Source organism: Nesoenas mayeri (genome assembly GCF_963082525.1).
Source record: "Nesoenas mayeri genome assembly, chromosome: 19".
NCBI lineage: Eukaryota > Metazoa > Chordata > Aves > Columbiformes > Columbidae > Nesoenas > Nesoenas mayeri.
The window spans coordinates 6,121,278-6,141,255 of NC_137568.1; the positions used below are offsets into that span (position 1 = coordinate 6,121,278).

At 44.3% G+C, this 19,978-nt stretch overlaps 2 protein-coding genes across 5 annotated transcripts in view; one reads left to right on the forward strand and one right to left on the reverse strand.

Annotated features, from left to right (window-relative positions):
- FOXK2 (forkhead box K2) overlaps positions 1-6,323 on the forward strand; it is a 47,326-nt gene extending 41,003 nt beyond the window's left edge. The window contains exon 10 of the mRNA XM_080356639.1: positions 6,236-6,323. Coding sequence (XP_080212765.1) covers positions 6,236-6,241 — 6 coding nt within the window. The 3' untranslated portion in view covers positions 6,242-6,323. The remainder of the gene's footprint in view (positions 1-6,235) is intronic.
- WDR45B (WD repeat domain 45B) lies at positions 1,392-17,286 on the reverse strand. Of its 4 annotated transcripts, none has more exons than XM_080356640.1 (10): positions 17,082-17,286; positions 11,836-11,910; positions 8,826-8,927; positions 8,108-8,195; positions 7,469-7,563; positions 6,200-6,390; positions 5,193-5,278; positions 4,500-4,601; positions 3,847-3,968; positions 1,392-3,620 (listed from the first exon to the last, which is right to left on the reverse strand). In XM_080356640.1, exons 1-10 carry the CDS (start codon positions 17,146-17,148, stop codon positions 3,514-3,516), a joined length of 1,035 nt encoding a protein of 344 aa, XP_080212766.1. In that variant the 5' UTR covers positions 17,149-17,286; the 3' UTR covers positions 1,392-3,513. The 4 variants fall into 4 exon arrangements, with proteins under 4 accessions (XP_080212766.1, XP_080212769.1, XP_080212768.1 ...); XM_080356643.1 differs by lacking the exon at positions 17,082-17,286 and adding an exon at positions 16,655-16,727; XM_080356642.1 differs by lacking the exon at positions 17,082-17,286 and adding an exon at positions 16,396-16,510.
- Between the last annotated feature and the right edge of the window lie 2,692 nt (positions 17,287-19,978).

The following is a 19,978-nucleotide window of genomic DNA, read 5'->3' on the forward strand; positions in this document are numbered from 1 at the left end:
GGAAGGTGTGAAGTCAGTAAGTGCAGGAGTTGCTTTTAACCATCAGGTTCTTCTTGATCTCATTTGTGCACTGGCAGATGCAAACAAGCTTTGCTTCTACTGTTTTTTTCCTTAATTATTAATTATCAAGCCAAACTTTGAAATAACACATTTTTTTGCATATGTTAAAGAGTCTCATTCTTCTAGAAGTTGTGTTTGCTTTGGGGGCTGATTTCAGGTACATTCGCCACAGCTATATTATTATAGAACAGACTGACGTAACAACAGAGAGATTATTTGTAAGTAATTTTAATGAGATGTGCGGTTTCTGGAATAATTGTCATTAATGTTGGTTTGGTTTCTGATCCTCTGTTTATGCATTAGTTACATTCTGTTCGTTTCTCATCAGAATCGGGGAAATGCTTTTGGCTGAAGAACTAGAAAAGCTTCCTGGAACCCTGCGCCAAGTTTTCCTGTCAATGCTTCCCAGGAGAGTTTGGGAGACTCAGCGGAACTGCTGCGGTGTTTAAGGCTTTAGGACTTTAACAAAGAGAATGGGCTCTGCTGTGAAATTCCACAGGATTCTGTACAGACCGGACCAAACAGAACTGTTGGCTGGTTTAACAAATAAAACCTTTGGGGAAGAATTAAAGAAATTGCAGCAAAATAGGGGCATTAAAATGGCTTTGTGACTCCAAGCCAGCCTGAAGGGCAGGTTGTTCTGTAGCTGTTGGTGTCCGCCACAGCCCACACAACACGACCTTGTCTTGCATCTTCTAACTTCACCCATTCATCTTTTATTTTCTACTTAAATGGGAATACCTGAAGGTTCTGAAAGAAATAGTCGTGTTCTGTTGCTTCTGCAGGCAAACGTCTGGAATTGCCATTGAATTGCTTGCCCTGGCTAATCTATTATTTTTACTTTCAGGACTGCGAATTGTGACACAGGTACTGTGGAAGGAGACGGCAACGCGGGGAAAGAAGGTGTTTAGTTGTTTTTAAATACAAAAGCAATAGGTGATGCTGGAGGAAATATGTTCTTTTCAAGGAACAGTCCTATTTCAGACTCGCTGTGCAAATTCTTCAGCCAGGGAGGGTCTCTGTGCGGGGCCCCGAGCGCGCGGGAGGGACCCGGAGCCGCAGGTCACTCTGCGGGGTCAGAAGTACAGCAGCCTGGTGCAGACCTGCTCCATCCAATACTCCCAGTGCTATTTATCTTCACAAGAAGTGTCTAAAATACTATTCCATTTGATTGTAGAGTTGTGTGTTTATCCACTGCCCCACTTAAAACCGGTTTTGGTTAAAGTTACCAACATGATGCAGTACAGCAGAAAGTGATGTGACCAAGTACTGGTGGAGGAACCTGGAGCCAACACAGGTGGGAAGACTCATTTATTTTACCTGATTTTTGATCCCTGTAAAATACCCCCTATAGTTAAAGGTAAGGATCTGTAAGTATTAATAGTATAAGAATGAATTTGAGCTTGGATACATTTAGGTATGTGTGAAGGGATTCCATCATTAGTACAGCACCCGTGTCTGCGTGCGCAGTAACACGTTACCCTTGTTCTTGCGGTCATACTAGAACAGATGTTCAGGGGAAGTTTTACAAGTCCAGCAGAGTTTAAATCAACCAAGAAATACACTCGTAGTCTCTGGTCAGCTGCAGGGTGGCTGTGATGGGACGGCGCTTCAGCAGATTACAACACATAAACCCCTCAGAGCGCTGTGCAGAGGGCTTAATGTTTTAGTTAAAGCAGTTTCCTTGCTATTTAAAGTGAGCGCAGCTGCCTGGATCATAAACAGCTTAGAATTGTGCTGGAGAGAGGATTTAAATCACGCTCGGAAAATGGTTTCTGGTGCTCCCTGGTGCACATACTTGCGGCAGGAGATTCTCCTCAGACAGCTGTTAGACGGTGAGAAGCTTCAGAGGAGCGGCTGTGGTGAGCAGTGTGGTCAACAGCCCAGAACAAGAACTGGTTTGCACTGGAATTTGGACTTGCTTGGGTATAAACACCCCCAGCCCAGTAAGTAGTTTACTTCCTGGCCTGTGTTTACATGGCATGGGCAGCACGATCCAGTTTCTGTCCTTAACAGCCACCACCATTTCTCAGTTACTGGTTTATTCCCCAGAACCTATGGCAACAGGGACTTTGGCTGTGATCATCAGCAAATACAGCAAAATTAGTCACTTTTATTTAAAAGAAAAAACATATTACAAATAAGTGTGCAAAACAATTTGTGATTAAATACACATAAAAGCAACATGCAACCTTGACATCCAAGTCCGCATAGAAGTTAGTCCTTAGTATGTTATGTGACACTAGAAAAAACTTGTCAAATTTAGAGAGTTTGCAGCTAAACAATCTTAGAGTGAATGGGCACGTCAGATTTGAAGCATCTGTGAAATTAAATTTCAGAAGAGCAAGACTTCCCTCCCCCCAGGTAGTTAGTGCTGTGAACAGAGCGCTTGCGTCTATCTCAGTTTCTAGTTTAGTCTCTTGTGCCTTGGTTCAGTAAGTGTTAATTGCCATACAACAACTTTGGGAGTGAGTTTACAAGTCAGTCGGTTTAGTCTAACCTAACTGTCCCTAGGCCAACAGTATGTAGTATGCAACATCTCCAGGAAAACAAAAACAACAGTTTGCAGGTGTAAAGCCATCGCAGATGTATGTTCCGTGCCCCCCGGTCACTTGCCCCAGCTGCGTGGGGCCTGCCCGGCCCTCCAGCCCAAGCACAGAGCAAGGAGCGGCCGGAGCAGCTGCCACACCAGTGCCTGGGGGTTCAACCTGCACCAGCTCTTTCCTGACAGGGGCTCCAGCTGCCCAAGTGTCCTGGCCCTGCACTCCACGCACCGACAGGCGGCTGGGTCAGGCAGTGCCTGAAGGTGCTGTCAGCCACTCCATACAGGTTGGCACCCTGGTGGTGCTGATCAGCACGTCTGGGCCACAGGACCCCCACCCAGCCCCACACCCTGTCAGAGGACAAGTTGTCTATGGCCACACACTTGTCATCGCTGCTCCGCTGTGGGCAGGGGAGGGCAGTTCTGCTCCAGCCACACGGGCTGAGTTCTACTTGAGCACAATCCACAGTATTTCCCCCACTCCCAGCCACTCAGTGGAAGTAACACAATGCCTGAAATCTTCTAGTTTCACATCCCTTTTTGTAAGGCTCGTTGTACATCCGTACAGGCCCCTGCAGATCTTTCCGTGCGGCAGGCACTCCTGTTTCAGCTAAAGTCATTTCACAGTTTAGATCAAGAGAAACCCAATAGGCACAAGCTTGTTGAAAGCCACATCTTGAAAACTTGAGTTGATGACAGTAACCCAAAGAGATTTTAATGATGAATACTTGCAGAAATGAGAATAAACATAGGTAGTCCACTACTTCAGAGCTTGTTCTGATCACGTTGGGCCAGGCTTCTCAGTGAGGTCTGCTAAACTTGTCGATCAGTATTGGACATTCATATACTGTCCTTCCAAAGCTGTGGAATAGCCAAGGCAGCACTTTGACCTGCGCACTCCCCCGGCTCAGTCAAAGCTTGTCGTCTGTCATTTCTAGAAACTGCGCGTAGACATCCCTTGAGCATTCCCCTTTTTGGTTGAATAAGAACTTGTAGTAGCTGCCATCTGCACATATTGCTGAAACAAAACCAAACATGTTAAAAGTTCAGCTGTTCCAGAGGTGCTGAGCTGTCCCCTTGGCTGTAGCTGACGCTGTTCAAGCTGCACCCAGCCCTGTGTCCCCCCAGCACACTCAGTGTCACCCCCAGGCAGTGCGGAGCAGCGAGGGCTCCTGTTCTCAGCTGCCAAGGACACACAGTGTCCCCTCCAGCTCAAGGCCAGTGCACATGGAACCCTTGCTTACCTATGACAGCATTTGGCTCTGTTCCAAAGGCACAAATGCACGGAGAGCCTGAGGGAACCTGAAACTTTGAAAAACTCCATTTGGAACTGAAGTATTTGGGGAGGAAGCTGGCAGAGGCCAAACTGAAAGAGAGAAACAGAAAACAAACAAACAAACATAACTTAGTAAGGTGTTGACTAGAGATGATTTAGAACTGCTGGTGTGTTGGAACAAGTTCCGAGTCTCACACTAACTGCTTGTTTTTATTGGCTTTTTTTTTTCCTCCTAAGTATCAATCAGGTAATGTGTACGATTTCCCTTCTAGGGCAGGGGGATCCTACAGCTCACTTTATGATTTTAAGTGACTGCAAAAACTGCAAAGGGATTTGAGTAGAGATTGCTTGATGTGAGATGTCCACAATGTATGTATGTTCATGCTGAGAGCGCCACTAAAGCACCCCCTCCCCTGCTGGAACTGCACAGCTCCAGAGGACGGCAGAAACTTGGCGGTTGCTGTATAGTCCCAAACCCGCAACTTCCCTCAAGCACAGCAGGTGAATCTTGTCACCTCCAGCAGTGCAGGTATTCGCTACCGCTTGACAAGACCAGGGTTTTAAACTATAAGAAGGGCAAGTCCCCCAGCCCCCCAAGACTTCAGAATAGTTCAAACCTACCTTGACTGCTTATTTCTCTTGGGGTCTTCTGCAGCAAAAATATGTACTGTGCCATGGTCGCTGGATACGCAGATGAGGGAAGCGTCCTGATTGAAGTTAATGCTGTGGAGAATACAGAAAGCTGCAATAATGCTGCTGGAACACACCCACCGGTTCTGGTGTACACAACTGCTTCCCTGCGAGTGGTCACAGCCAGGCTGGACGGGGCTTCGGACAACCTGGGCTGGTGGAAGGTGTCCCTGCCCATGGCTGGGGGTTGGACTACATGATCTGAGGTCCCTTCCAACCTTCCAGCTGCGGATTAGTCAAATTTCTGCCTTGGGCTCTTGCACACAGAGCAGCACCTTGTTGTGCTAAACACTCCACATTCCCTGTATTTCAGTGTGAAGTCAAAGCATCCCTGAGTTACAGTTTACACGTTATATTATCTATACGGTTTTGTCCCAACCCCTGTGACCTGTGCCAGGCTTCACACAGCTGCCAGCTGCTGTTGTCTCCTCAGCAGCATGAGCTGAGGGGATGCAGCACAGGCCAAGCACAGCCCTGGCACCTCCAAGTGCAAGAGCGTTCTGCCTTCTGCCCGGGGCAGCACAACTCACCTTTGCTTTCTGAAAATGACTTGGGTGCCACTCACCAGGCTGCCTCAGCACACCGCCACCCACAAGAAAACAAAGCAGAAGCCATGAAACATACCAGTATATATTTGCTGCCTGTGATCCTCTTCGTAGCTCCTGGATTAAATGCCCTGATGAAGTATCAAATATTCTTATGAGGGTCCCCTTGAAAAAGAATCAAGCATTACATTAGGAAAGACAGAACGCTCTCTATACCTGCATTTGCTTAACATTTTTGACCTATATGTTGTGCAGGAGAAACTATTCTAAGCAGAGACTCGCTGGATTAATTTGTCTTTGAGAAACTGAGTTGAGTGGAAGCAGGCAGTGAGTGTTCATCATGCCTCATGCCCATCTACCCTGTGTCCTTTGGACACTTGGGAACCAATTGTTCTTTGGGAGATGATGCTTCACCAACGTTCCATGGAGAGGGCAACTCTGACTCTTTGTGTTCTGCTACATCTGCATCAGCCCAGCCCAGCAGGATTTGTACTATTCAGTGACGTCGGGATTTTGTCAGCACATTGCATTCTTTAGCCCGATGTAATATACAACCACACACAATTTGGTAAATATGCCAAGAATCATTGTATCATTTCCACTGGGTATGAAAACCTCTGCGGTGTGTGTACGAGAACGGCAGAGGCAGCGCGCCTGCCTCCCGGGCTGACAGGAGATAAGCCACAACTAAGTCCTCCAGTAGGCCAGACCTACTTGCGAGTATCTCTTTAGCCAGTGGTTTAAAAGTGAATTTAAGCAGAAACTAACAAAGGTGAAAGAATGCAAATGATCTCCCCCCACCCTTTATTTTTAAAATTAATAGTATTTATTGAAGAGCACATGAAACATGCAAACTGCTTGTGCCAGATCTCATTCAAATGTCACTGCTACAGCCAGCTAAAACATCAACGCTACCTCAGGCACAGCGTTTGGATTGCTGTTTGGATGTCCTAGAGAAGCAGTAAAGATAGATATTTCAATGACAAATTTTCCAGTGAGTTATTTCTATGTCTTTCCTATGAAAGGATGCGACTGTTTGAGGAGTTACGGCACTAGAATGCATAGTAAGGAGGAGATTACTCTTACTTTTTCTGATGCTGTTGCAATTCTTGTTCCCTGCAGGTTTAATGCGATACAGCTCAAGACTCCTTCATGAGCCGGGATGTCGACAGGCGGCTTTTCTGTATTAGCAAGATCCACTATCTGCACATGGCCAGTATGTGTTCCAGGAAATGCAAGAAGAGAATTATTACTATTTGGACAAAGGACACAGAGACCTAAAAGACAAAAAACAAACAAGAATAACTGTGTGGTTCCCATAACCTAATAAAGTTTTCAAATGTAAGTTTCTAAGAGATCAGTAACTCAGAATAAACAAACATACATGTAGTAAATCAGAATTTCATTTTAATGGCTATTACGTGATCCATCTGTAAGTGCAGAGTACAGAGAATTAGGGGAGTAGCGTAATTTTTTACTTTGAAATAAAGTGATGAGAGCAAGTTATCTAGTTGTGGTTATTCAAAATCTGGTTGTATTTGGAGATCAGTTCCATCAGCTATTTAAAAAAAAAAAAGTCTCCTTAGCAGCTCAAAAAGGGTAAGAGTTGATAGTAGGTGACATTTTAGTTTATCCTCTGTCAATAAAACTGATTATTATTAATTCATGTTTGAACTTGGTCCTTATGGCACTTGCACTTCTTTTTCTTGGTAACTTTTTACAGACCATTTAAGGCCAATTGCCTCTCCCGGGGATTCTGCCGATACCACAAAGGTTCCTGCAGGTGCAGCCCACAGCCAGCACAGCGCTGGGTGGGCATCCCCACGAACCACAGACTTCACCTTCCACCCTGCGCCCTCCGGCCCGGCAGTCGGTGTGTGTGCTGCCCCGATTGCTTTGGGCAGGCTTGGAAACCTCCCGAGGTGGGGAGAACCACAGCAGTTTGCCAATTTGGGTATTTCTGATGCTGTGGGAACCGCCTGCTAGACAGTTCTATCTCTATTTGAACGAAGAATGATGCACTTTGTAATGGTTTGTGTTGATAATTAAGCTTTCGGCACAAAATACATCAAGTTTACGGGTTCTTTACAGAAGCAGATGCCTCTTATAGACATTGACTCTGTAACATAACAGAAGTACATGAGAAAAGCTTTTTTGTGCCAATTTTAATAACCATTTAAATTTTAATAACCATTTTATAAACAAAAAAGCATCTCCAAAGGGCATCACTAGAGCACAGTAGTAAACTGTTTAATGACTTACTAAACGAAAACTGATTCAGGCAGCTGAAGATAAACAGCATGTCAAGAACAGAATAAACTTGCTGCTGTTCCCCAGCCCACACGTACAACTAACCTTTAGGGTTGTAGCAGGTTTCAAAGACGTGCAACTGATGGGGATTGTGTGTAAATGTGAAAACTTTAATCATCGAGTCCAAGACTACCACAATTCTGAAAGAGACAAGAAGTTCCTATGACTTGGGGCAGGTAAAACAGGGACGTGTATTAATTCAGATTTGCAAAGGCTTTCAACTGATTTAACGTATATATTGTCTTCCCCCACTACAGCAGACTCGCAGCTTTGCAGAAAAAAAAGCTACTACGAGCCTGCAAAGCACTTTTATCCAAAGCTGTGACAGCAGAACCCCCCCGCCCACACATACAGACTCCAGCTGTTAACAGATGTTCTTGCTCTAGAGATCTGCTTGAATTCCCCTCACGCTCCTCCACACCTAGAAAACAGCAGCAGCCACATGAGAACGTTTCCCTACATTAGTGTGCCAGAAACTTTTACAGACACCAAGGTTTCAGGTACCGGTACAACTGAGCCGATCTGTTAACACCTCATGCTTGCCCCCAGGAGCCTGTTTTAACTCTGATTGCTGGTGTTGTTTAGCTAGGTGTTACACCAGGATTTTTTTCCTACAAACAGCTGGAAATTAATAACAGCATACAGAGCCAAGCTGTACGTTTGGAATGTGTTTGTTGAACCTACCTATCTCTTCGCAGCTTAACTGCTTTGACTTCTGTGGAAAACTCTATCTCAATGACAGTCTTCTTCTTCAGGTCATCCCAGATCATGACTAGAACAGTGCAGAGGTTGCATTAGATCATCCAGGCATATCCAAAGATCCACATCATCTCCAAGATAACAACAACTAGTTCTGAGAAGGCTAATCACGGGGGACATCCAACAGCTAGGCAGCTCCAGGCTGGCATCCTGCTCACCAGAAGGTATTTAGCTATAACACATCAACCCAGTCTTTCATGCTATGACTTGTGCAGGTAGGAGCTGGTAAACTTTAACCACAAAAGCTGACAATTAAAAGATATTTTGCTAAAGACAATCAGCTTTTTCATTTTTCTCTGAGGGTTATCAAAGAAGTAAATCAGCAGTTAAAAAAAGAGAAGTAGCATATTCTCCTACAAAGCTTGTCAGCCAGGGACATTTTCCCCTCAGGTTGCTGAGCCAGAGAGTCTATTTGTGGAGTTACTTGTGACAAATACAGAGTTTGTCACCAGGTCACAGTCATTGCAGGTAACAGAAGTGATGCAACATATTTCACCACCTTTACTTAAACCTGCTGCACCATCCTCTTTATCCAGCCTTCTGAACACCAGACCCCAGCTCAAAGCACTTTGGTTGGGATCTCTGGGCAGTTCCACAAAGAGAACAAAGCAAACATTTACAATATCTGTTCCTCAGAACTCACCTTTGTTAGGTGGGTACTTCGGCTTTTTTCCTCCACCTACTAGTGCTAAATAGTTGCAACGAAACAACATTTCAACATGGCCAACGCCACCTTCTAGAAATTCTGGAAGACAAATGTATTTTATTTAAGTGTCAGAACCTGTTAAAAATGCCATATATTTTTTACCACTGTTACAATAAAAGCTCTTGTTATCTAGTACATCTCTCAGGCACCTGAGAAGAACAGTGTCTTCCTACCCTGGCTGACCTTAAAAAACAGAGCCTCTAAGAATGGAGATCACAGTCAAGAAATCTGGACTAAAAGGGTGGGGTTTGTTTGTTCGTTTGCCTGAAATAATGTGTGTTTGTTTAAAACCAGGATTCTCAGCCAAGTTGCTTTATTTCTCATAGCAATGAAGATTGCTGTTGTCACACAGCTGGGACAGGCCTCACAGCAAGGCTTTAAAGTTAAAACATGTTGCATGAGAGGTGGTCAAGCAACATCATCATGGCAGCTTGATAATTCCTATTATACAGTGGGTTTGTAAGTGTGTTTAGAAAGGCTGTCCAGTTTGCTCAATTTCACCCCCCTCACAGGCACACACTCTATTATGCTAATGCCACGTACTTAGAAAAATACCAATAACATTCATGAGGCGTGCACCTTTTCATTTGCTATGGAATTTGTCTTTATAGACTCATTGGATTTGAGAGAAAGAAGCAAAACACACATATGTAACTGAACTAGAATCTCTAGTACTGTTCTCCAGAGCTTATCCACAGCTGCTCGAATAGGTAAGAAATACAGTCCAGCTCCAGCAAGTCTCCACTCAGCGATGCAGGAAACATAGTGAGAGCAAGACAGAGCAGCTGGTGCAGACAGTTTCTCAGTTGCAGTGCAAGGAAAAGGTTTTCTTCTTTTTAAGAACCTCAGCTGCAGAGGCAGTAGAATAAGATGCCATGCTTATCAACCAGGCACTTTTATAATGAAATAATTTCTCCACTTGATGACATTTGAGTGGGGGCTTGGCTTTCTTTACATAGCTTAGAGGGATGCTTGGCTTCCACAGGGGAGAGGGAACTGAAATTGTCAGGAGGAGAGGCTGTAACTGTGGCCTTCAAGGCAAGTAGAGTTAAACTTCTAGTGTAAAAGACTGTCCAATAACTCTACACACGGGCAGGCGGCAGCAGGAAGAGTGGACAAAACTAGTAAACCATTTCAAAGCTGCAGGAAAGGCTGAAATGTCACAAGGACTCAAGAGAGACCTACTGTCATTAAATAAGGATGGGAGAACACAGCAAAAGTGTCTGAGTTGCTGGAGGGAAGCGCTACGATGGAGAGATGTGGACAAAGCACGAAGGACAGGACAAGGGAGATGCAAGTGAGTATTTAGAAGCAGGATGAGGAATCTACGTTGACACTTGACTACATCGAGCTGAAGGTAGATGCCTAGAAAGATACTCACACTGGAGCAGTAAAGCTCTGGATTTCATGCAAGTCCTTGTGGTTTCTCCAATGACACTTCTGACTGCTGAGTTTCCTTCCTGACCAGCTGTATTTGGACACCACCCCTTCTGCACCAGATCCTCCTCTTAACTCCATTAAAACATTTAAAGCCTGACAGCACATTTTGTTATGAAGAGGTATCACCACAACAAAATGTCTTAAAATATTTACAAACCATAACCTGAGACAATGTAAGAGCATGCAAGATGTTCTGAATCTGTTACAAGAGACGCTTTAATCATTATTGTTACAGTCCTGACAGGTGGTGTGTAGATGGGGAACTTCATGGAATTCCTGGATATGAGAGACAAGCCAGGGTGCACCAGCTAAGACTGGGTTACAGAAATCAAACAGATAAGCTCCATCTGGGACTATCCCAAGGTAGGTTTAAATATGCATGAAAGATGAACAGCATTTCTCTGTGTACCTGTGCAACCAGAACAGTCTAACTTCTCGGGTCCCAGGGAAGAGACAACCTGACTCAAAAATCAATTCACGACAGGAATCCTGGAAGTACATCCAGAGCTACTGGCAGGAAGAGTTTTTACCAGGACCTCAACAGCACTTCATCCTGAATTCCAACCCTTTTAGCACACTATCACAGCTGACAGTCCCAAGACATGTTGCTTGTAAAAGAATTTAGTGTAAAGAACAGACAACAATTTGTCAGCTGTGGCCACTGACTGAAATCTCTTACAGCACTAGAAAGTGAAAGTATGCCTGCCTTCATAGGAACTGCTGTTTTAAATACGTTTTTCCTATTATTAAATCCTTTCTGTCACCACAGGCTGGAAGTGCTGGGAAACCAGTTCAGAATGGCAGTTTTCTTCCTGTATTTCGGGTTAGAATCACAGGGCTAGCTTCCATTTTCCCTTATTTTGACTCAGTTTTGTTCAATTTCTGATGAAAAGCTCTACTACCTGGTTAATATAGCTCACCTACTAATTTCTGTTAAGACATGATCCAAGGTTTACTGCCCTAAGATCCTCCCTAATTTTTAAGCATACAGAGAATACAAAATGCAGAGCATTAGAGGTCTGAGCTCACAGTGCTCTCGCAAGCAACACTCTAAGGCAAGTATAAGAAATGTTTAGATCTCCAGCAAAAAGGAGTTGGTTTTAATGCTCTACTAGAACATCCAGATTGCTGCACAAGAACAGAACAACTTCTCGTGATGGCACATAATACCACTGCAGCCAGCAATTCTTCTCCCACTTGTGAACAGCAACTTATCTCCTATTCAAGACCGCAAACATTAACAACAGCTAACGCAACCCAGCCACTGCAAGAAGGTGAGACAAAGTAATCAGCATCCAGCTTTGTGCAAATTAATAGCATCTAAACATCTGACCAGGCAGTGGCATAAGTGAGAGTCCCTTTGGACCAGCACAGACTTCCCTTCTTGAGGCTTTATTCAAAGCCTTCCAGTGATGGAATGGTTAAAGCTAAGCAAAAATCTTACAGAAAACAATGAGGCTGAGCTTCCAACCCAGAACTAGCATGGTATAACAATTAAGCGTTTTACCTTGTTTCTCTTTTTCTTTGAGTGGATCTGCATTATAAACTCGGAATCCATTTTCCATTCCACATGCAAAGCATCCTGTAGTAAAAAGCACATATATATACACATATATAGTAATTGCAGGAGACACTCAAGAACTACGCAAGAGCCAGAGGGTTAAGAGCACATAACTCAATAAACGACATTGTTAAGCTAAAGACCACTTGTGGGCTTTGTTAGTGAGTGCAAGTGAAAGCATTTAGAGAAGTTGTCCTCTATGCTGACTTCTATTGAAAGTGGAAAGTTCTCAAGATTCTTCTAAGACAGGTGAGAAAACAATGGAAGGAAAGGAGAGCAATTCCCAACCCATCTGTATCCTATGCCGTGCACTACAGAGGGAAGGAAACCTGTATTTTAACTTTCATGGTCCAACAGCCATTATGAGACAAAACCCCTCCTTCCTCATTAGATCCAAATTTACACTGTGATTACAACTATATGAATCATGACCTATTGTCCATGTTCCCACACAAGACAGCTTCTTGAACATAGTTTTGAAGAATGCTCTAACGAGAGTCTACTGAGTCAGATGCCAATTACATGCCAATAGCTTAAGTCTAAACCAGAGAATTATTAGAAGCCAGATTAAAATACTCTGGAAAATTATTTTAGTTATATTTGCATACAGAATTATACATGTGCCTTTTTAGTGGCATCCATCAAACTGTCCTGTCCTCCTGTTTTCCTTGCTAATGATAGAATGTAGTTGCTGATATAAAAAAGTGCCAGTGTGAAGTCAGAAGCAGCTACTGTCACCAGAGGCAGACTGACTGAAGATTAGTTACTACATAATTTTTATGCACTACACCAAAATCCACTTAAGATCTTCAGTGTCCTGGTGAAAGATATTCAAATTAGCCAGATTCTCTTTTTATGCACTGCAATAACTGCAACTATTTGAACCCCCCCAAAAACCCAGCCAAACAAAAAACCACAACCAAATAAAACCCAACAGCAACAAACGAGGCATCACACACATCCTCTGCTTTACAAACCATTTATCTCAGGAGGTGCAGCATCCCTAGGGCTCCTGTTCACTGAACTCACAGAATTTACAAAGGCAAAATGACCACAAGATCTATATCTGCACCCTTTAATGTAGGATGGAAACAAAAGACCCTCTTATTTTACACATAGTCCCTAACATCAGAGTCACAGACACTGGACCCTTCTAACAGTACAACAGTTACCTAAAGAGTGAAGAAAACAAAAGACGCAAAAAAACTACTCCCCCAACACAAAAGACTCATAGGCACAACTTCACCCTGTCCAAGATTTTGTAATGAATTAAATGCAAAAAAGTTCTTGTTTACATAGGTAAACACACCTAGAGAGTGGTTAACAAGAATATAATAATTCTAGAAAGATTAGTAAACATGTTGAGAAAGCTTAGCAAACATACTGAAATAGATGCTTTTACATTAACCACGTTCATTTTACCTCCTCCCTTCTCAGTGCACCATTCTTTAGTTCGTTCTGTCAGTTGAATATGTACGAGTTTGCTGTGTTGAAATTGCAGCACTAATAAGCCACCACATCATGCAATACACTACTGGCATAACTAGAGAGCAAATTACGATGGAATCATGTCTTTCTACATAAAACAATACTGCACAGCATGAGAACTAATCTGTTTCTGGTAGCTGTTCTGTGTATCCATATAATTATTTTTCCGGCTAAATTTTTATAACCTGATATTGTATTTGCAGGAGAGACAGAGAGGGATGCTGAAACTGTTCTATAGTAAAAGGGCACTGTAAAGTTTGACTTGTGTTAATATCAGGAAGTTATAACAAACCCAAATGGAACATTCCTAACACAATAAAATGCAGACATTACATTTCCTGTAGCACCACTACAGCTTTTCTGCAGGGATAACCTCGTGACTAAGACGTGGGCTGCTTTTAATGGCTGAGGAATATCTACACTTTTAACTGCAGACAATACACCAGAACTGAGGGATGTGAGTCACAGCGATATTCCCCACACAGTCGATCATTACTGACAGAGATATGAAGTTCTCAGTCATGGCAACCCCTGAGCCAAACGAGAGAAAAACCATACAGGAAGATTACTGCTACTCGTTCAATCCCAGGTGACAGGGACAGCTCAGGACCCCAGCGGTTCCCATCGGATTGATCCCAGCATTTGCCACTGAGATCACGAATTTGACAGCTCAGCTACAGCTTGGAGCTCCTGTGTATGAGAGAGCTGGGGAGGGGCTGCCAGAAAAGGGAATTGCTGCAATAAAAGGCATGTAAGCTTCCAGCCATGGGAAGTTCACGTCTCATTTTAAGAAGGGACAGACGTGCTGTCAAGAGCCACTGGCACAAGACAACTCAGATACTTGGGGGAAAAACAAATCAGATGCTAGGGAAAACCGAATCTTCACAGAATCATTACCGTAACCCACAGTTACGCTTGTTCCTACACTGAAAGTACTATTTGCCAACAGCCCCAGCAAGGCCACAGTGATTTTTGTTTATTTTCCTAAAACCAAATAAAAAGGGATGCTAAAATTAAAGACTGTCCTAGAAGATGCCACAAGCTGAAGGGGGCATGCTGACACAAAGAAATCTGCAGGCTCTAGAGCCTAAACGGGCCTAAAATCCAGACAGTGCAACAGTGAAGTTCCTAGCATGTTAGCATTCCTCACAAGAGCAAATTTTGTCTAAAGCCATAAGAGACAGCACAGAATTCCACTAACATTTATGGGGTCCTGTAGTTAAGTATTTCAGTCCATTAAAGGAGATTAAATGAATAAGACAAGTGTTTCAACACCAAAACAAGTCCACGCCCCAGTTTTCAAACTCTGTTCAGACCACAACAGTGACAGAATGTGTCAGCAATTTACACATATACATTCTGGTATGGTAATTTATTATGATGTTTTGTCTATTCATTACTGTAGAGCACTGTAATGTCCTTCTGAAAGCACTACAAAAGTATCTGAAATCAGGAGTATACCAGCTTGAAATTAAGAAACTGAAGTCAGAGTTTTCTGGTTTAGAACAACTGAGAACAACTTGCAATATGGCCAATCCATTTGGGGGGTTACACTGTTTCTTTGGTTTTTAATTGCCAAACAAAATGTGGCAAAGGCACACAATGTAATAATATAGTATCACTCAAAACAGAGCAAGGGAAGTAAGTACATTTCAGAAAAACTGCAGATGCCAATCACTTGTCAGTCATGGAAGTTATGACTTGGAGAGACTAGATCATTCCTCCCGTCATTATGGGATTGGCTAGTCTTAAATTATTAAGAAATTAGGTTATTGTGACAATATATGCAGACACCCACACTACTAAGCTTCAGCACTCAAGTGACTCATATTTCTATTTTGGGTGGGAGCACCAAGGAAGAAGTGAGTTTTTCCTCTTACCCGCTCTTCTTGGAGCAGCCAAAGAATCCCCCATCCTTTAACCCTTCACTAGCTTGGGACCTTTTTAAAAAGGTTAGCGTGCTACCCACAGCTCAAAAGTCCTCCTTGCTAGGTAGGAAGAGCTGCAGGAGCCTGCAAATGAAAGCCACACACGGGTTCTGCTCAAGTTTTTTGTTATTATTCAGTTGGCTGGACAGGCTATGTAAGATGGGACTGGAATACTGTCAGGATAAACTTCTTAGCTTACAAATTCCCAAGACAAATTCCTTAATATACTTTGGATGTGGTATTATTCAAAAAAGTGTTTATGTTCCATTTATCGCTACAGAATTTAAGGAAGCTTTTGCAAGAAGGAAAAAGTTGTACATACTAAAATGATACTCTAAAGGCACTTTGCAGTGAAACTTCGCTTCTTATACAGTTCTCTTTATAACGCAGCCACATCACAGGCCTAGCACCAAATATTACCACTTCATTGCAGACCCCTGCATATTTGAAATGAAGCTCATCCTCACAAATCTCTTTTTCCATCAGTGTTGCAAACACAAGATGCAAACAAGCGCAGAGCTGCTGAAAGACAGACTACTGTATTGTTGCCAGTTCCACAGGAGTGCATGGAGAGAGCTACCAAGAAGCTCACTTCATTAACAGCTCGATATACTACTGACAAAATGTCATCAGAGATGTTAGACTAGAATCAACAGAATAATTCATGTTTGCACACGACTTCAACAGCAACAGGTATATGAAGTACAGGCTACAATGACAGAAGCTGCAAGACGGTCTTAGGCAAGAGTATTACTTGTTAAGACAAAAGGATGTTACAAAATGATGACCTGCTATTCCTTATTCTACAAAAAGGACACTTACTCACAAAGCCGGCGCTATTTTTGTATTGCAAAAGCAAGGCAAGGCATGTACACCCCCCTTCTAGAAAAGACCTTCCCCTTTCTAACAAAAAATAAGCCAAGCATATAGTTCCAAAGCTTTTCAGTGGTCCATGTATCTGTACTTGTCTGCCAATATGATTCATAGTTTTAACTGCCATTTTAAAAATATAAATTGGCAAAAATAAAGTTATACTGCTAATTTTGAATGCTAAGTACTTACACTGAGAAAATGACAATTTGTGAATTACCTTTTCAGTAATGCACTTTGCAAAGAACATCCTTTTGAGCACAGGATCTAAGGCACATTTATACAGCTACATGAGGGAGACCAGCCCACTTTAAGCAGCAAAACTTCCAGCAAGCACCAAACCACCATCTGAGAGGCAGATGTATTTGAAAATGCACATTAAACACGACTGTCCCTTCTCCTCTCCCCCCGCTCCGCCCAACCAACTCCCCCCGAAGCGGCGGGGTACACCCCGCAGCACATCACAGCGCTCTTCTCACCTAAAACCACCGCAAAACGGTTAGATCTGCAAACACAGGTGGACTACAGCCACCTCAGCAACTGCAACGGCCAGACCTGGGGCATCCTGCCCGCCACAGGGCGACACACCGCGAGGGACACGGCGCCCCGGGCAGCGCGCCCTGCCGGCTCCCGGGCCCTCACCGCGGCAGGCCCGGCCCCGGCGGCTCCGGGCGGGCACCGCTGCCGGGCTCCCAGCCGCGAACCGCCACCCCTCACCGACACACACCGGCTCCGCAGGGCTGGGAGAGGCGAGCCCCCGCTCCCTCATGGCCCCGCGCCCCACGGCCCCGCTCCCCTCACAGCGCCTCTCCCTCACAGCGCCTCTCCCTCACGGCCCCGCGCCCTACGGCGCCGCTCCCCTCACGGCACCGCGCCCCACGGCCCGGCCCAGCCCCGCCACCTCACCGTGGTCCTGGTTGAAGCCGGCGTAGAGCAGCCCGTTGCCGTGCGGGTTGGCCGGGAGCAGATTCATGGCTTCTACCCGTTCACCTCCGCCCGCCCCGCTTTAAACCATGGCGGCGCCCGCCCGCCCCAGCCCCGCCGCGGGAGCCCGCCCGAGCCGAGCCGGGCCGAACCGAGCCGGGCCGCGGCGGACAGGCCGGCCGCCGCTTCCGAGCCTGCCAGGCAGCGCCGCCGAGCACGGAGAGCATCCACCCGCCAGGGGGAGGAGCGCCGAGCAACCGAGCGGCAGCGCGCCACGGCCCGGCGGGAATGGCGGAGTCTGCGCCTGGCGCTGAGGGAGGGGAGCGGGGCCGCGGTGGGGGATGCGCCGCTGGGCAGAAGGGGGGTCTGATGCGGCTCTGAGGAAGAGGGGTTTTCCCAGGGGGTATATGCGCCGAGCCCAAACCAGGGCTGCTGGGTGACCCAGCCTGGTAAAGCGTGAGCTTCCACCTGCTGCGAGTCCAGGGACACCCCAATACAGGAAGGTGCCCCCTCCTGGGTCTGAAGGGCCATTTGGTATAAAGCTCTCACAACAAGGGCATCAAACTAGTGAGAAGAAATAGACAACGCTAAAATATGTGATTCCCTGGCTTGAAAAAACAAACACCACCACCAAAAACAACCATTGAAAACAAAGTTTTTAAGATCCAAGGACCCAAGCAAGCTGGTCTAAGCTCAACAGAGAAGTTACTTTAGGATGCTGGACCTGCTGAGGCCCCTTCCAACCTGAGGAGCTGGGAGCCCACAGCTCCTGTGTGCTCACACTAACGCCAGCTGCTCCTTATCGCCCATGTGCGTTCACTTCCATTGCTGTGCTTGCTCTGTGCCTTCCGCATCAGTGGCTTGATGTCCTATTTCAGATTTGTGACCTGCTCTTCTCTAGTGCAGACTTCTGGTTGGAGATTGCTACAGCTTTTCAGTTTACGATGCTCATCGCAGTCCTGGAGCCATCTGCAGTGACTGGGTGGTACGTTATTCTTTGTGCACACTTTTATATATATATTTATATATACATAAAATGATCACATAGTATCTTTACCAGCTTTTGTCTTCTTAGGCAGCCAACAGACTTGGTACATGAAATAACAATCCTTTTGCTTTTTTCAAGTCTTCCTCTTTCCAGCTGCAGGCTCAGGCTTTACTTACTCCCCAGGGGAACTGCTGCAGGCATTACCAGGAGGGAGGAGTGCTGCTCTCGCCTCTCCTTACTGTGAGATTCTTACTTTATACTGCCTGGCAGGGAGAATATAGGATAAGAATATGGAATCTGACCTTGAGGACACACATATATTAATGCTCTTCCTGGCCTGGCATTCTTATTGCATATCACACAGAGCAAACTAATGACCTGGCAATTGAGGAGGACAACGTAATAATTCAGAAGAAACTGAAACCAGCATAGTAACGTGCATGGAACAGAACTCTTAGTCCTGCACACAGCTGCTACTCACACACAACCAGACCACTCCCTGTGTATGGACAACTCACACTGAGGTTTAACCTCTTGTAGCCATAGGCCGCTATGTACATTTTAAGCCGTGGAGCTGCAACTTGCACAGTGGAACAACTTCATCCTGATCCCTGCAGCATTTCTCTGGAGCTCAGACCAGCAGGAGGAGCCGGCTCATCGCCCAGGGAGCCATCTGACAGGAATTCCTTCCGCCCCACTTGGTGCTGCCTATTACTCTGTAACTGTGAGGTGCCCTGTTCGTGACTGCACCATTCTTTAAGTAGTGATGCACTGATTGGTCCAGGTCCTGGAAAACTTTGGCATTTTACTGGTTTGATTTTTCCCTGCTTGCCTACAGAGGCTGTGAACAGCGATGCTGATCCGGAAGGGATATCATATATACATCACTTGATGGTATCTCACTATAGTGAAGACACGTGGAAGAAACTGGCATCAAGTGACACCATCACCTCAAAGGATTGTTATTGCTCAGGTCACACCATTCTTTCACAAACAGAAGAAAGACTTGACGTGTATTTTTCTTCCATATTTCTGTTAACAATCTTCAAGACATGTTGTAACAAAAGCATTACATGATGCTTTTAGGATAACTTCACATTCCTGCTGTCCAGTTCAGGTATACTCTTCTTTAAATTCTTCTAAAGGAGGATAAAGACAACCTTGCCCAGTTAGAGAAAACTTAATGGAATTTCTTTTCCAGAAACATCTATTTATTTTTTAAATAGTGTTCTTTCCTATAAAGCAGCTCTTCAAGTCATGTTCCTTTTACCACAGTGGCTTTGGCATTTTCGTCCTAGAACTTTCTTGTAGAGTGGTATAAATTTTTTTTTAACAGAAAAATAAGTATTTAAACCACAAATTAATTCCCCAAAGTATTAAATAACATACCCAAAACTTTATCAAATCTATTACATACACTAATGGGACAAAACCTTGTTGTGTATGTGCATAATAATGATATATACATTTTTAGCTTAGTTAAGTTAGTGCTTCAAAGTTATCAAGGAAGCTTTACAAAAAATCCAAATGCACAATTGCAGTATTACTAGAATTTGTCACACTATTTGTAGAATTTGACAATGTATACAATACATTGCATTTAAAAACCTCTGCCTGAATATGCAAACCGATGACTCATTTTTATATTTTGAAATAGTTTGCAAAACCACAAGATTTTATACAATTACACAGTAAGTCAATTTCCAGATTTGATGGAATTAAGAACCGAATATAATGATAATTATCCCCATCTACTAGTAAAAGCAATGGCATCACGCACTTCAGAAACCAAAATGCAGTATGAAAATCCAAGAGCAAAATGTCATGTCCTTTCAGTTGCGCTGAATCCATCATTCATTCCAAAGCAGCATTACTGTAGTGAGCAAGCTCT

Coding starts and splice junctions, on each gene's coding strand:
- WDR45B (XM_080356640.1), bottom strand. CDS start 17,148: ATGAATCTGCTCCCGGCCAACCCGCACGGCAACGGGCTGCTCTACGCC. Junction 6,391..7,468: donor AACCTGCTACAACCCTAAAG/GTTAGTTGTACG, acceptor TTTGTCTTTTAG/GTCTCTGTGTCCTTTGTCCA. Junction 5,279..6,199: donor TTGCAACAGCATCAGAAAAA/GTAAGAGTAATC, acceptor TTCTTTTTCAAG/GGGACCCTCATAAGAATATT.